Source organism: Quercus suber, unplaced genomic scaffold (assembly GCF_002906115.3).
Source record: "Quercus suber isolate HL8 unplaced genomic scaffold, Cork oak 2.0 scaffold_556, whole genome shotgun sequence".
Taxonomy (NCBI): domain Eukaryota; kingdom Viridiplantae; phylum Streptophyta; class Magnoliopsida; order Fagales; family Fagaceae; genus Quercus; species Quercus suber.
This window is the reverse complement of record NW_027070004.1, coordinates 1-16820: the sequence shown is the minus strand read 5'-3', so window position 1 is coordinate 16820 and position 16820 is coordinate 1. Positions and strand designations below refer to the sequence as shown.

Here is a 16820-nt window from a genome sequence, read left to right as displayed (position 1 = left end):
TAGCCGCAAAACTCTGCTTCTTGCACATACTTGAGCTTTTCTTCACATCTTCTCACACACTACCCTTACAATAATCCCACCTAAATACAGGGTTACTAAGTGCTTAAATTACAAGCAAATTGGCACGGAATAAAGCCAACAAGATGGTTGATAAATTTCAACCTTACAATCTCCCCTTTAGCTATTCCGTGACAAAACCCTAAAACAAACTCTAGACTTAACGCGTGAGTTGGGAACAGTTGGAAAACTCACTCACACTTAACTCTAAAATCTGTGAAGCTTTAAAATCATAAGAACAAGTAACTCCTGAAACACAACAACACAATAAGTTCATTGTATGCAGAAAACTTGTACAACAAATAGAACAAGCACAATGTGATCAAGCACAATGGAGTAAAGCAATAAACTATGGCAAGACCAAAAACAGGTAATCACTTCATACAAGTTATCACAGTGTTCATTCACACTTGGAATGAACATCCGACATTCAAGATGACAAATACAAGGCAAATCACTTGAATAACCAACACTCAACTAATGCACAGTACATGAAGTATATGCATCTAGGAAAAATGCTACACGGGCATAAGAGTGATAGTACTTAAAAAGGAATGCATAGCATTAGGTTAGAAGTACTGATTTAACAAAGCACAAAGGCTGCATAAAGCGTGGTACAAACCACAAAGGCCTACAAGTGTGCATAAAAACAAAACCCTTAAAGCTTACATAAGTAACATGGGTACAAACCAAAAAAAAAAAAAACATATGTTGAACTAACTGAATAACATCATCAACAAACCAAAGTGTTAAAAACATTTAAGAGATATGAGTTTAATCCAAACCAAAATAACAAAATTATAACTAAAATAGCACATATGATTATGAATCTCCCCCTCAAATAAGCACTCCCCCTCAAGTGCTGGCCAAAAATCTCTCCCTTTTTGACCGGAATGGCCAAAGGGTCACTATTGTAACTTAGTGAAAATGCACTCAACTTGAGCTGCTAAAACATTGATCTAGTCTTGCATGATGACCATTCTCTCTGACTGCTCTCTCTGGCCTTTTCTGAGAGTCTTTTCCAATTCCTCAAGGCGCTTATGGAGGTTCTCAAATAGCATCTCCAACCTATCAGGTTGAGGGGCAGACTGTGCTTATGTGGTGCTAGGTTGCTGTGATACATGGGTGGCATGTACATGTGAATCTGGCTCAGGAGTAGAAGGAGTAGTAGGAAAGAAATGTGCACTTTTTGGAGTTTTGGATGAATGACTTCTACTAGCTTGTAGAGTGGACATAGAGATTAGTCGAGGACGAGCAATTACTTTCCCAACTGATGGAGGAGTAACACCTTCACTTAAAATGAATTTCATAATGAGATTGCAAAATGGAAGGCACCCTCGTGCTACTGTTCGAGTCGCTATCTTTCTTATGATATAAAAAATATGGGCACAGATGTCAATGATGGTGCCTGTGATGAGATCACATAGAAATTGAGCCCTTCCAAGGTTGATATACACCGTGTTGGTCAACGGATAGAGGTTGGTAAACATGATAAGTTCATGGCCAGGACCAAGAACTTGGAGAATGTCCTGAATCACTGGAGTGCGATCATCATAAGGAGTTAGGTCGGCATTCTTAGGTCTAGTGATTCTAAGAAGTTCAGCTATGGTGTCCGAACTAATGATGAACTCTGTTCCTCTTACCATACAGTGTAGTTTAGTTTCAAGATCAACTGTGTTCGCGAAACACTCCTTCACTAGTTCCATCATTGGATCAATAAAGTTTCCAAATAATTCTGCCCAATCTTTTGCCTCGAAGATCCAAGGGACAAAAGTGGTTTCCAAAGTGTCAAATCTGACCTCCCATTCCACTATAGAAGTTACCCGGTCAAAAATGCTTAAGTAAGCCTGTAGGTGCTGAGGAGTTCTGAATAACTCACTATTGAGTTCAGTAGATGGCTGTGATGAAGAACATGTTCGTTTTGCAACAGGTAATGTTTCCTATCCTGTCATGACCTCTTTTCCTTTGGAGGATCGTCGAGACATCTGTAAAAGAGCAAATACACAGCAAAGTACCAAATCCACAACACACTCATTTTATTAGATCTAGTCAAGAGATGATAGTACAAAGACCAAACAGATTTAGAAGACATAGAATCACAGAACCAGAACTAAGTCAATAGAGTGACAGAATAAGCATTGCCAAACACACAGAGAGTAATAAGCATTACAGCACACTCTGTCAAACATGAGTAGCAAAGTGTCACAGATAACAAGTACTTCAACACAATATCATGAAAGTGATATGCACTCAGATAAGTCAAAACATCATGTGAAGCCACGCTGAATAAGTCATTGGCAACAAAAACTCATTCAACAAACCCAACTAAAAGACCAAAAAGTTCACAACAACAATAACAGTCAATCAGATGACATTCACTATAATGAACAACCCAAAACGAAACCCCCAAACACAATCCATTTTCAAAACACACAGATTCAAGAAAAAAAAAACTTAGAACAGGAAATCTAAAGTAAAGGATAGAAAACCCATACCTTTTTCTTGAAGATTTGAGAAGAAAAAAAATGCAAAAATGGAGGTATCACAAGAGTGAACACTGAGTGTTTGAAATAGTGATTTGGGGAAGTCAATGAACAGTCACTAAAGTTCGAGGGAAAAACTGAAAAACAGTTTTAAAAACTGTCTTTAAAATGCAAAACACGCGTTTTTTGCGACTAGATCAAGTCGCCAGAAAGTCGCTAGGGTAAGCCGCGAAACACTATGAAACCAACATTCTTGAAAAATCGTCTAAGTGTTTTTCGTGACTGGAAGATTTACCCGCGAGAGAGTCGCGAGCTGAGCCGCGAAAATCTCTGTGTGCCCCTCGCGACTGGACCTTCCACCCGCGAACAAGTCGCCACATTAAGCTGCGAAAACCACAAAAACTCAAATTTTTGAAAAAATTTTAAGTCTTTTTCGCGACTGCAGCCTTGACTCGCCAATGACCGGCGACAACTCTTGGAGTGAGCTTCGCGACTGGAGCATGCAACTAGACTTACCCGCGACTAAGTCGCCAAAACAGGGCAACAGTGTTTTTGAAATCTTTGACATTTTTGTAGAAACAAAAACACTTTCCAAAAACAAACTAAAACACTCAAAAATCTTTTTGTGTTTGATCAACAAAGATTGAGCTTGTAAAAACACATTTAATCAAGTACAATCACACAAATGAATATGGCATTCATTGAACATAGACTTGTGTATTGTGTGTGGATATCAAAAATGAGATAGTCCTTAGTCTGATGTGAAATTTCAATGATCAATTCAATCAAGGCATACATAACTAGTACTAGATAATATGACCTATCATACATAACTAGCACTAGATNAAAGGTTTTTGAGATGAAATAACATCTTCTAACTTCTGGGAGGAGACTCTCTCTATCTTGGCATGAACTTGCACCACCTCTTGCTCAAGAAATCTTACTTTGGTATAAGCTTCCGACAGCTCACCATTTAGTGTCTCAATTTCACACTTCGCCTTCTTATATCGTGCCAGAAGACTTTTGTAATCTTCCTCAGCCCTCTTCATCTTCTTAATGGCTGCATTAGCCACTTTAGCATATTCACCGGTCTTCTTAAGGAGTGAGTTGTAAGTCTCTTGCAATCCCATTGCTTTTTCAACTTCCTCATCTTCAGACTCCTCAACTATTCCAATAGACTCCAAATCAGAATGTTCCCTAAGCTCCTTCATGAGTATACCCAAATCATCTGATGACTCCACATGTGCAATCGTCATGAATGCGGAGTAATTTCCTTTTTCATCACAGCTATCTTTAGAGTCAGAGTTTGATGAGTCAATATTACTCAAGGTAGTAGCAAAGACCTTTCTTTTTTACTTCAAATAATTGGGACATTCCTTTTTGAAGTGTCCATATCCATTACACTCGAAACACACAATTTCCGAAGGAGATTGAACATCCTTCCCTTTTTTCCTTGTAAACTCTTTCCTATCACCTCTTGAAGATCAATATTTTCCTCTGTTGAATGGTTTCCCACTGCTCTTCATCTTTAGAAATTTGTAGAAGTTTTTCGTAAGATATGCTACTTCCTTCTCCACTCCATCTTCTTCGGAAGGATCATCCATTCTTTCAGTGATGGTTTTAAGAGCAAGCGATTTACTCGTCTTGTGGGAAGGCAGTCCAAACTCATACGTTTGAAGTGACCCAATGAGCTCTTGGATTTTAATTTCATCCAAATCCTTGCTTTCCTCTATGACTTTGACTTTTGCTCCAAAACTCTCCGGTAAGGACCTCAAAATTTTTCTTACCACTTTAATATCTTTAATCTTCTCACCAAGACTAAGCTTTGCAATCACAATTTCATTGAGCTTTCCATAAAACGAATCAAATGGCTCATCATCTCCCATCTTAAGCTCTTCGAATTTGGTGGTAAGCATTTGGAGCTTTGTGTCCTTCACCTTCTTAGTCCCCTCATAAGTTGTCTCTAAAATCTCCCAAGCTTCCTTGGCCACCGTCATGTGAGATATCCTATGGAATTCATCTGGAGACACACCACAGAGTATAACATCTAAAGCTTTACTGTTAGCATTGGCTGCCATAAGAGCTGCTTTATCCCAAATAGATTTAGCATCCTCCGGCCTAGTCCAACATATTTCAACTGCATCCCACACGGTGTCATCAATAGAGCATAGAAATGCCATCATTCTAACTCTTCAGAAGGCATAATTGTTACGATAAAAAAAATGGTGGAACATTGAGAGATTGAGACCTATCCATCTCAACAAGGGGTCAAGGATCATACTCAAGTATTAAAACCACAACAAGTGTATCTGCTCTGATACCAATTGAAAGTTCAATATGTGTATAAAACACCCTTGAACGTTTAGACTCTAAATTATAAAAATACCAATTCAAGCTTTATATCATACAGTTAATGTGCGGAACATGATAACAAGCTTATAACAGAATTGATAAACAATCTAAGCCAAATATAAACACATCCACAACAGTAAATATAATGCAAAGATAAAGAGAAGGAAGATGCAAACACACAGACAACACACGATGTGTTATCGAAGAGGAAACCAAAGTCCTCGGCGTAAAACATCTCCGCCGCCCTCCAAGCGGTAAATAATCCACTAAAGAATGTAGTTGGGATACATGAGCAACAGAAGACCCTCCAAGCCTAATCTACCCAAGTACCTAAGCCCTCTAAGTTTCTTGCTCCAACGAGGTTACACCAAACCTATTTCTTCTTTAACTTCCCGGATTCCGCCACTATACCATAGCATCAACCAATGTATATTGGTTCCTTTCAAACTACTTCTCTTGGCACCAAATGAACCTTCTCACAGACGTGGGTGTGATGAGATAAGAATTTGGCTAAAGGCCTCTCAAGAATGTAACAATAGAGAGAAGAATAATTTGTAGAGTCTCTAAGGTAAAGATTGGGGATGAGACAATCTTGTTTTTCTCTAAGGTTTCTCTCACAAAATTCTCTCTGGAAGCTCTCACAATTTAGTGGGTATAAGGGTCTATATATAGTGATGTGTGTTTGGAATACGAAGAGTCAGTTTTTGCCAAACAGGGCTGATTGGCGGCTTGGCCTCGCGACTTGTCCAAGTCGCGAATTCAAGTCGCGACGTAACGGCCTGCCCAGCCTGGGACTTTTGTCCTATAGTGCGATAGCTGGCGCAACCTTTCAACTTCCCTATGTGCTTCTTATGTGCCTGCATTTGGCGGCTTGCCAGTCGTGAGTTAACCGCGAGTCCTAGCCACGAAACTCTTCTTCTTGCACATACTTGAGCTTTTCTTCACATCTTCTCACACACTACCCTTACAATAATCCCACCTAAATACAGGATTACTAAGTGCTTAAATTACAAGCAAATTGGCACGGAATAAAGCCAACAAAATGGTTGATAAATTTCAACCTTACAACAAGTATAAAGAATCTTACAACTACTTTGGCCTATTCTAAAATACCAACCTACAGTTGAACATTTACTCTAATACCCAATTGAACTTGATCTTGTAGAAGCCTTCTTTCCCTTGATACACAAATCTTTAATCTGTGACTAGCTCTTTGCACGGATCCTAATACGTGACTAATTCCAACAACTTGAACAGATGTTATTGGCTGCAAAGTTCTTCACTTCATCAACAATGAAGATCAAGAAACACTTTGTTACAAAACCCTAGCCTTTTTTTTTTTTATGCACATATCTTTAATCTGTGACTAACCCTTTACACGAATCCCAATACATGACTAACTCCTGCAACTTGAACAAATGTTGTTCGTTACAAAGTTCTTCACTCCATCAATAATGAAGATCAGGAAGTACTTGGTTGCAAAACCCTATAACATACAAATGCAATAGCTTCTCCCAGAGAAAAATAATCTATTTTTGTCTATATATCCACATGTGACGGCTCTTAAAATAAGCCTTATATATATCTAGGGTTGTTAGAAAAGAAACCCTAAACAAACTTGGGCCGAATTTTAGATCTAGAAAATTGAAAATCATAATTCTCGATAAATGGAGCTTCTCATTTAGTCTTGATAGCAGTATCTGTCGAGATTTAATGAACATTAGATATGCTTGAACAACATATTTCTTAATGTATTAAACCCAGCTTAGATCTACCAATTACAAGTAAAGTGCATTTTATTACAAGATTAGCCAATTACATAAAATTATGACCCTAACAGGTGCTATATTCATATATCTCAAGAATGGAAGTAGTTATCCATTTCCCCTTCCCACGCATGGAGGTTCCATCATATTTGGTATCAAGGTCTTCTCAATTATTGATATTTCATCTTGTTCTTTTTCCCTTCTAAGTTTGACAACTATAAGGAAAATGTTAGATTACTATAACTGCTACATTTTAACTGTTAGATATTATATAAATTTGTAAATCTTAAATGTGTGTAGTAAAATTTGTACTAACAATATGTAGTATCACTAAAAAATAATTAGGAATTTGTTTATTGTGTTGTTGATGTGACACTAACCAATCATGTCACTTTGTAAATTTTTTTAGTTAGTAAACGATATCGTATAAATGTTCTTTTTTACTATTAAAAATTTAAATGAAAACATTCTTAAGATGCATTATTTAAAAGATCTTCTTTAGCCACATCAATATAGTATTTCGTTCCAATTCGGTCCATTCAATTCAATTAGGTCCATTTGGTCCACTTCAATATTTCAATTCAATTTGGTTCAATTCAGTCCATTTCGGTCCACTCAGTCCGTTTCAGTCCATTTTGGCCTAATTAAGCCTTATATTAATTCTTTTTTGTAGATTGTCTTTTCAATTTTGAGCTCAAAATTTATTCTTTCTTTTTTTTTCCTTAATTTTTGGGTTAAAAAGTATGAAATTTTATTCAATTTATGTAAAACTCTTTAGTTTTTTGCTAAAAATACAAACAAGATAGACATTAGAAATTAGAGATGTAGAGCCTAAAAAAACAATAAATACGATAAGTATCCAAAAGATTACCTTGAAATTCAAGTTTCAATAATATAGACATTATATACTTATATTTGGAAAGAAAAAAAAATCTACAATTCTAAACTTATATAATAATTTAAACTTATTGTTACATTTTTTTTTCCCATATTCTTGTATATGTTCAAATCAATTAACTGATTATGGTATACATACATACATACATACATACATATATATATATATATATGTATGTATCTATTTTAATAACATCTTCTTCATTTATATAAAACAATATTATAATTATGTAATTTAAATCTTTTTATGAAATACACACACACACACGTAGGGGTGTCAATGTTCGACCCAACCCACGAACACGACACGAACCCGACATGGGTTTTTTCGGGTTAGGGTTGGGCCTTAATGGGTTTGGGTCATAAACGGGTCAACTCGAAAGCAACACAATAAGAAACAGGTCATAAACGGGTCAACCCGTGTAACCCGCAATAGACACGTTTGACACGCCAATTTATTTGTGTCAACCCGAAATGACCCACTTAACACAACCCGTTTAACTCATATAAAAAAAAATATCTATTTTATTTTAGATTTGTCAAATATCTTTTATATCCAACATATATTTTAAATTAAAAAAGAAAAGTGAGCAATTATAAAAATTTACAAGAAATATAATTGGAAATTGAAACTTTACAGATCCTAAATGATAATCGTGGTCATAGTCAGGATTAGTCTACTGTTTGCTCAAATTCTTTCAATATTGATACTTAGCATTTGGCGAGTTCCAAGAATATTATATATTTGTTGAACTATGTTATTTTATTTTTTTGACACTTTGTTATTTTGAATTTGGGTTTAAGTGTATGCACTTCTTTTGGAGTGTAAAGAACTTATTTCTAGATGAATGTTATATTTTTGTTGAAATATATTATTTTGAATGTGAGTTGAAGACTTAAAGTGTATGCACTGCTTTTTGGGATGTAAAAAAAATTATTTCTAGATGTATGTTATATTTAATATTATGCAGGTTGAAATGGGTTGTGTTACATTCGAGTTAACCCAACACGACTTGTTTATTAAGCATGTCAAATGGGTTGGGTCAGGTCAACCCACCTTATTAACAGGTTGGGTTAGGGTTGAAGGATCATGACACGATTATCAAATGGGTCGGATTAGGGTTGAGTCATTTAGTCGAATACCCCTACTTTGACACAACACGAACCCGACACGCTAACCCAAATTGACACCCCTACACACACACAATATATATATATATATATCACTATGTATTATTGTTGAATGCAAAATATGTTACATGTTCCAATACATAAACCTTATAAAAATAGAAAATACTTTTAAATAATACATTCACTATTTGACCTACAAATTTTACATTTTATTCTTATAAAATAATTATATTATATTTGCCCACTAATAATGTGGGTTTGCAACTAGTTAGACATAAAATTAGACGTATGTGAAGGGTGGACCATTCTTACATGAAAAGAGTCCAAACCCATCGGATGATTCCAATAAGGGTCAAATGCTAATAGCCAAATAGTTCAACTAATTGACACATTCAGATGTTTTTAATGGAGATATTCAAAATTTAAATTTCCCCACTTTCAACTATTTATTAAAAAAAAAAAAGTACTAAGGATTGGAATCCATCCAAATAGTCCATAGAATCACAGCCCTTTAAAACTTTAAAGGCATAGGCCCATTATCTATATGACCTGCAAACTGCAACACGGCACAGCGCAAGAATGAACTGTGCATATAATTTGACAGTTTTGGGACCTTCACAATTGGGATTTTCAAAAGATGAATCTAGTCAGTGCCCATACAAGATTTTTCCTTTCAAAATCTCATGTTAAGAAGGCACCTTTCAAGGAAAGATTATTCTGTACAGTCAGTGTAATAGTGTAATATGCCTCATTGCCTCGCTCACAAATGAGGGGTGTGGCTCATGTGCGGAATCTAAAGGTGAGACTTTAGATGAGAGGAAGGCGTAACATACCAATGTACTAAATAATTTCACCTTGCAGAGATGATGGGACAAGATATGCTTACAGGCTGCAAAAGCAGAATTCTACCAAGCCAGCAGTGCTACTAGCAGCAGTTTGCAAATTACACCATCCGTTAACTAGTACAGTTTTGTTATTATTATTATTATTATCATTGGTGTAACCAGGACAGGAATTCAACTATGGTGATTCTTGTCATTTTTCTCTAGTTCAAACTTCAAAGAACATTTTTGTAGCAAGTATAAAAGCTGTCCAAAAACAAGAAAATATTCATCAAAAAGCAAAAAAAAGAAATAAATGAAAGCCTGAAAGTTAACACCCTGAGGTAACTTTATTCTTCTGTCAGTAAAATTCTCTCAATAGGCCAAGAAAGATCAACTTCAAGCAGGAAGCTTAAGCTTCTCACGGTTCTTCCAGCTGAACACAAATCATATAAGTTAGTAAGAAAGCAACCTACAGAAGCCAGTTTTTCCAAGTTTATTTCTATGTAACTGTTGCCGACTTATTTCCCAGCAGGGAGGAAAAGAAAAAGTAGTGAGTGTCACAAACTTATTTAACAGCATCGGAATGGAAAGTACCTCTTGATATAGTAGTAGAAAAAGTCAGCATAAAGAGCTGTCTGAATCAAGCCCGAAACCCAAGCTGTGTTTAGCATTTGACAAGAGCTCATTAAGAATATATTACTATAAATGAGCTGGACTATAATTAAAATGCAAGCAAAGCCAAACTTACGTATCCAGCGTATTTGGTGAATCTCCATAAAGAAGCGGTAAACCCAATTGAGGAGATATAAAACTCGGTAAACACTGCAAGATTATGGGACAGAAAATATCACCAAACAAAACCATATGCTTGGCAATCAAACATAAAGCAAGCCATATTTACTACTTTCAAATCCAAGATAATTCAGTTAATATGTGACATAAAAGTTCGGCCAAAAGTCATGTAGCTTCATTTATTTAGCGGTCCCTCCATCTTTCAAAAAACTAAATATTCGCATACAACATATTAAGTTTGGACCAATTCAATTATTGAAATCACTGTGCAATAGTGTTCAGAAACCAAGCAAAATTAATTTATTAATTCGGTACATCTGTACTATGCTACCAAATACTTTGGAAATGCCAAGTCAGATGCAACAAATTAATTTACTTTCTATAGAAATGGTTGATCAATATCATGGAAGTGACATCAAGGCATATGAGGACAATGTAATCTTTACCACATTGAGATTCTCAAAATGAATATAATAGCTTTCTCTATTTCCTAAAAAAAATTTAAAAAAATTTTGAAGTTCATAACATATCATTCAAAGTCGTATTCATCCAACAACAGCCATGTAGCTAAGTGGAATATTTATTTTGCCACACTATGGAAGTTAAGAAAATAGAGTTCTATAAGGCTCTTTCACCCGAATAAAAAAAGTAATGAATTATGGTTATGACCACAAATAGCATGCTTGGGGGTGCATGCAACTTTGACTCCATCAGAACATGTTGTGTATGTAAGAAACTAGTGAATCAATCTTCCATAGACTAAAAAGCATTGGAATAGCAGCACTAGTAGAGAAAGTCCTTATTTTCCATAGCTGTTAGCAAAGAAGACTAAAATTAAAGATGTTTCTTGTATGTGTTATAAGGTTATAGCAGATAAAGGTAATCTACATACTAACAGCTATTTAGATGCTTGAGATAATTGCCAGGGACATATAGCTAAAAGCACAATCATTTTTCTCCCAAAATAAATTTCAAGTGTCATTTTCTAACCATTCATGATACCAGTTTCAATCCCCAAAATAATACCACCAGAAATCTTCTTCACCATCATCAAACAACCAAAAGAGCAGCACTATGAGGACCATACTAACATGAAGACCGGTAATACTTCTAGAGACTGTCCACCATCACCTCCACCACTAGTTTCCCAATAAAACCAACACAACCAGCATATATCTCTCTATATAATAACACCAACACTGCTGCTTCCCCTTTGACTCCACTATTGACAAAGAACATAACTATGTCAACCCAAATGACTCAACTGAGTTCTCCAGCCACCACAATAGCAGAAATACAAATATACTACACTAATTATTCATGAAATTGAAGACACTATAAACATCATTAAAATAATGATTTGAGGAATAATCTTACAACACCCTGAAATATTGACATAACCACAAAGAGTACTGCAACTTCCCCCAGAATGATTGTGCCATAACATTCATTTGATTTTCATAAACTTGTGCAAAATCAACATGGGTCCATCTAGTCACCACCATGAAAATTTAGAGGTGGTCCAATCAAAAATATCTTTCGCACTTTGCCTAAAATCCCTTGAGTCCTAAAGGGGATAACTATTTTGTAATTCATCAGAAACCTTTTCATCAGGTGATTAGGACTTGGCTTCTCAGGTAGAAGAGTAGGACTGGGAAAGATATTGGGTTAAACCCCAGCCTAGTGCACCAAACAAGAGAGAGAGAGAGAGAGAGAGAGAGATCTTAAATTAAATATACTTTCTCAATTTTACTAGTACACTGAAATTATCAAATTTCTAAAGCTCCCTCCAAGTGCCATAAAAAAAATCCCAAACTACTGTCAATTATTAAATCTCACCAGAAAATTTACTTTATTCACCATTGCGTGACAAACCAAACCTCAAAATCCTCATTTTTCTATCATTTTCCTTTTCAGAATGATCCCCATGCCCAACAATCTCTTCATCCCATTTTCCGCCAGGAACTCTACCTTTCAACTTGTCCCTTTCAAATTATAATTCTGATAGAAATATCAAAGAGAAACATTATTCCAATACGACAACATCACAAACATATTTCTTTTAACTGGAGCTGATTTGTTCACGTCATTATCTCACAATCCTGATTGAGAGATGTAAATGCTGAAATTACAAACCCTAAAATATATCATAATAGTATTTTCAAGGGTTACTATTGCAGTATAAACAGATAATATAACAAAAATATATTTTTTCCAGGAACTTCATAGCCTACTAACCAGGTAATTAAACCTAACAAAACTACCTATTACTTACATCATGAAAATAATAAGGTTATCTGTGTGTTTATGCACAAGCATTTGGGTAGACACACACTAAAGTTGGAGTGATATTGTCTAACGATATAAAACATAAAGAATCCACAAAAAAGAAAAAGTCAGTGTATGTAGAATGACAATAATTAATCCAAAGCAGAACAATATGATATTTGATTAAACTAAATTCAATCAAAGCAGCAAGGTCAATAGGACAGAAAGAATGTAGCCCAGCTTCTACGAAATAATAAAGGTGGCATACCCAAGAAGAAATACGTAGTCCCCCGTTAAGGTGTCAATGTTCCTTGACCTTTGTAGTAATACCAATTGCGGTAAGATTGCTACAGCTTCAAGGTACAGCGAAAATGACCACAGAACCTCCAAATTAAGTCAAGTTTCCATCAGAAATTATATTCAATTTACAAAGAAGGTAATATAAAATCTAATAGATTCATTTAATTAAGAACCAGAATAGATTAAACAAAGTAGAAATACCATAAATGATTAGTAACAACATGAAAGATGTGTGATTGTTATATAGTTTTAATATCATTTACTTATCCAAAATAAAAAAGAACAATTTGTAGGTCAATCAAACATTTCTGAAGCAAGAAAGAAAAGACAAAACACATTCATAAGCTATATAACTGCTTGTTGCTGCAGCACCTGACTAGTACATTTTTCAATAATAATTAGGTTGAAGAAACTTTTTCTTAAAACAAAACCTATATGAGCCAATGAGCTCTAGCTCAACGTCACTTCTTTCTCTTGTAAGATAAAGGTAGAAGATGAGATTACTAATAATACTAAGAATAATAAACCAAACCCATATGATTGTAAAGTATCTTTCCTCCCTTGATGTTGTTGCATGAGATGGTTTAAGCCTCTTACAAGAGCAAACATCACAGCCGTTAGCCCCTTCCCTTGAAATTGTAACATTCTTTATGGTAACTCATGGAACCTGCTTCACTTGATGATATTTTGTGAACTGAATATTTATATTCGTTTTTTTTTTTTTTTTTTTTTTTTTTGGAGTTTATAATTATTTCCTCTTTATGCCACTCTTGTTCTTCTCCTGAGGACAATGAAAGAAATTCATTTAGGTGGATATGATGATAGTAACTTTCTCCAATTGAAAATATGGTCAGAATCAAGTATGTAGGATTGGATTTGATTGAGTTCTCTTTGGTAATGTTCGCAATAACAAGGTGATCGCTGTTGTATCTAGGGGACAATGAAAATCTTTTTTGGGCGTAAAAAAATACTTGTTAACTTTTAGTTCTGTTGTACTCTGCTATGTTTGAGTTGTTTATGATTGCATTTGTGAGGGGCAGAGTTGATCCATATTTTTCATTGTATAGTTTTTGTGGGGAGCTGTTCACTTATTTTTTATTCAAAATAAATATATTCACCAACCAAAAAAGGTCTTCTTTTACCCCTCAACATTTTTGTTATTTGGTGCACATATAGTTCTAAATTTCTAATTTTTATTAGAACTTTTGATTCATGGTAGGTAGGTTGCTCATTTAAAAAGTCTTACTTATGTAACATTGATACAAAAACTCACTTCTCAAAAGGATCGTTATTTCTGAAATTTTTTTTTTAATAATTTTGTTGAAGAACTTTAATTTTGAATGCCTTCGCTTTTGGAGCTTTGATCTAACTCTAAGTAACAATTTTCCTGAAGCCTTTTGTTGTTTTAATTAGCTCTTGGTAGTTTGTAACTAGTTTCACAGATCTAACTTTTTTGGAACTATAAAATTCATTTTCCACTGAATAACTAAATAATTGTTTTCAAATTGTTCTTCCTGTTCTTCTATTCTATTATTCTTCATTACTACTGCTGAGGGGAATAGTGGTGGACTTCATGAACATTTCATATTTATAAATACAATTGTTTTGACAAGAGATTCCAAAAGTTCTTCCATTAATTAATGCTCAATAGTTTGTTAGCAATGAAATATTTATGCATGTATGTCATCATATACATGTATATTGAAAGCCTTTCTTGGAAGGACCCTTTTTCTTGAAATTACTAAGCATACAATATCCTTACTTCTTGTTGCTCATGATGTTCTTTTATTTTGTTCTTGATGCTATCATTGAGTTTTGATGAAATTCTATTCTTTTATTAGTAAAAAAAAAAGCATCAGGTATTAAGATTCTTTATTGTTGACTAAAATCCCAAAATTACAAATAACTTATAGATAGAACTTGTCAGTACTGCTCAGGAGTTTTTGGATTTTATACCAGCTTAATATTGTCTGGTTCTAGTTGACCTTTTTGGAACAGGACTGAGATGGTATATAAATGAGAGGAAGATAAGGTTGCATAATTGTAATTCTATGGGATTTATCCTTCAGAAATCAGGACTTGAAATAGATGAACAACTTGCAATTTACATTCTTGCATATATGCTTCAATCCAGGGAACCTGGTTAAGGGATTCTGTGACTTGGTGGGATCTTAATGTGAGCAAGAGGCACAAATATAATTTTTCCCTTTTTAGAAAATATATAGATTTACAAAATTTTTGGACTTTCATTTATGTGAATATTCTTTTGCCTCTCTTAAGTCTTACATTACTTTTTACTTGCCCCAGGAATTTCGCTTAAGACTCAAGAACTGTATGTCATGGTGTTTCTCACTCGGTACCTAGACTTGTTCACAATGTATAACTCTCTCTATCAAATTGCGATGAAGCTAGTCTTTGTTGGAACTTCTATTGGTATTGTTTGGTATATGAGGTACCACAAAGTAGTGAAGCAAACATACAGCAAGGATGAAGATACCTTTAGACATTACTTTCTTATACTCCCATGCTTTGTGCTGGCTCTTTTTGTCCACCTTGATTTTACTGTAGTTGAGGTAAGGAAAATTTTGTCTTTATTTTTTTGGTTTATTTTTTCTCAGATTTATTTATTTTTTAATGAAGAAACTTACCTAAAGAAGATCATATATCAACTATTATTTGATAACATATTTAAAAAAAAAGGATGTGCCCAGTGCACAAAGCTCCCACTTTCGTGTAGAGTGTAAGAGAGATCGTGGTAGACAACCTTACCTCCAATTTCTTGGAGAGGCTGATTCTTGGACTCAAGCCTGTGATTTGTTGATTTGATAGCATATGCTACAAATAATTGTCAAGACTTGTCGACGTTTGAACTAAGGTCAAACATGGTGCTTTAACCCACAACTTGGGTCTGACCTTTCTTTGTTATTTGAAATATGACATTTTAGTGTTATAGTTCTTTCAGCAACTAGCAACTAAATATTTGCTTTTCAATTATAGAGGCCACATTTGAATATCAGAGGATTAGTATGTTTAAAATGTGTTGAAAAAACTGCCTTACCAGACCACATTCACAGAAATGATTTGAGATTGGGAAAGACATCCATCAGGAAAATAGTATTATGCAGTTAGCCAAAGTGTTTCTCCAGATATGGGAATCATCAAATTAGTTTCGTTCTAGCACTCCTACATGGTTTAAAAGAAAAAGAAGACACAGACATGGTTAAATTTTCTAGACAGAATGCAACAAATAACAATTGTGGTTTCAAGGCCCTGCCATGAAAATTTGATGAGAGCGCGAGTGCAATTATGTAGATTGAGTCAATATTTTTTAAAAAGTTAGACTGACCCACAGATCTTATAATGTTTTTTCTTGAATATACGGAAAGTGAGATGACTGCAAAGGAACATATGGAACTCAAAAAGAGGGACAAATCTAGGCTGATAGCATTTTAACCGAATAAAAAATTTCACTCCACACTGTGAGGCACAAATTTTTTTCAATACCCCAAAGAAATTTCTCTCCCTTTTTTAATCTTTAGAGAAGTTGGTAACTTTTTACAAAATTTTTGTATAAAATAGCTCCAATATGTCCCTTATTGGGGTAGAAAGATCTCTTATGTAACACTATTCATTGGGATGAAAGATAGCTTCCTTTTTCCTTCAACAGTTTCTTACACAACTCTGTGGTCAGAGTGGTAGAACATTAAAGTTTAAACAGAATAAGGCACTTGGCAGGACAAGTAATGTACCTAAATAAGCACAAGTAAGGCATTAAAGTTCATCTGGTTTTAAAAAATATAGTCACCCCCATATCATATAATTAAGTATAAGTAGGCTCTAGTTCTAACCTTATCATCATAAAAATGGTACCTAACCTGGTGGCAGTGTTTGGATATAAATAAAGAGGAAATAATTATAAACTCCAACAAAAAAAAAAAAAAAAAAAAAAC

The 16820-nt window shown here is 34.7% G+C and overlaps 1 protein-coding gene across 1 annotated transcript; it reads right to left on the bottom strand.

The window, feature by feature from the left end:
* Window positions 1-9641: 9641 nt before the first annotated feature.
* On the bottom strand, window positions 9642-12954 carry LOC111985597 (ER lumen protein-retaining receptor; the record flags this gene model as incomplete). The annotated part of the gene is given in 4 exon segments (XM_065764405.1): window positions 9642-9943; window positions 10105-10168; window positions 10259-10332; window positions 12839-12954. Coding segments are annotated over 4 exon segments (291 nt in total), but the record flags the coding sequence as incomplete, so codon positions are not given.
* Between the last annotated feature and the right edge of the window lie 3866 nt (window positions 12955-16820).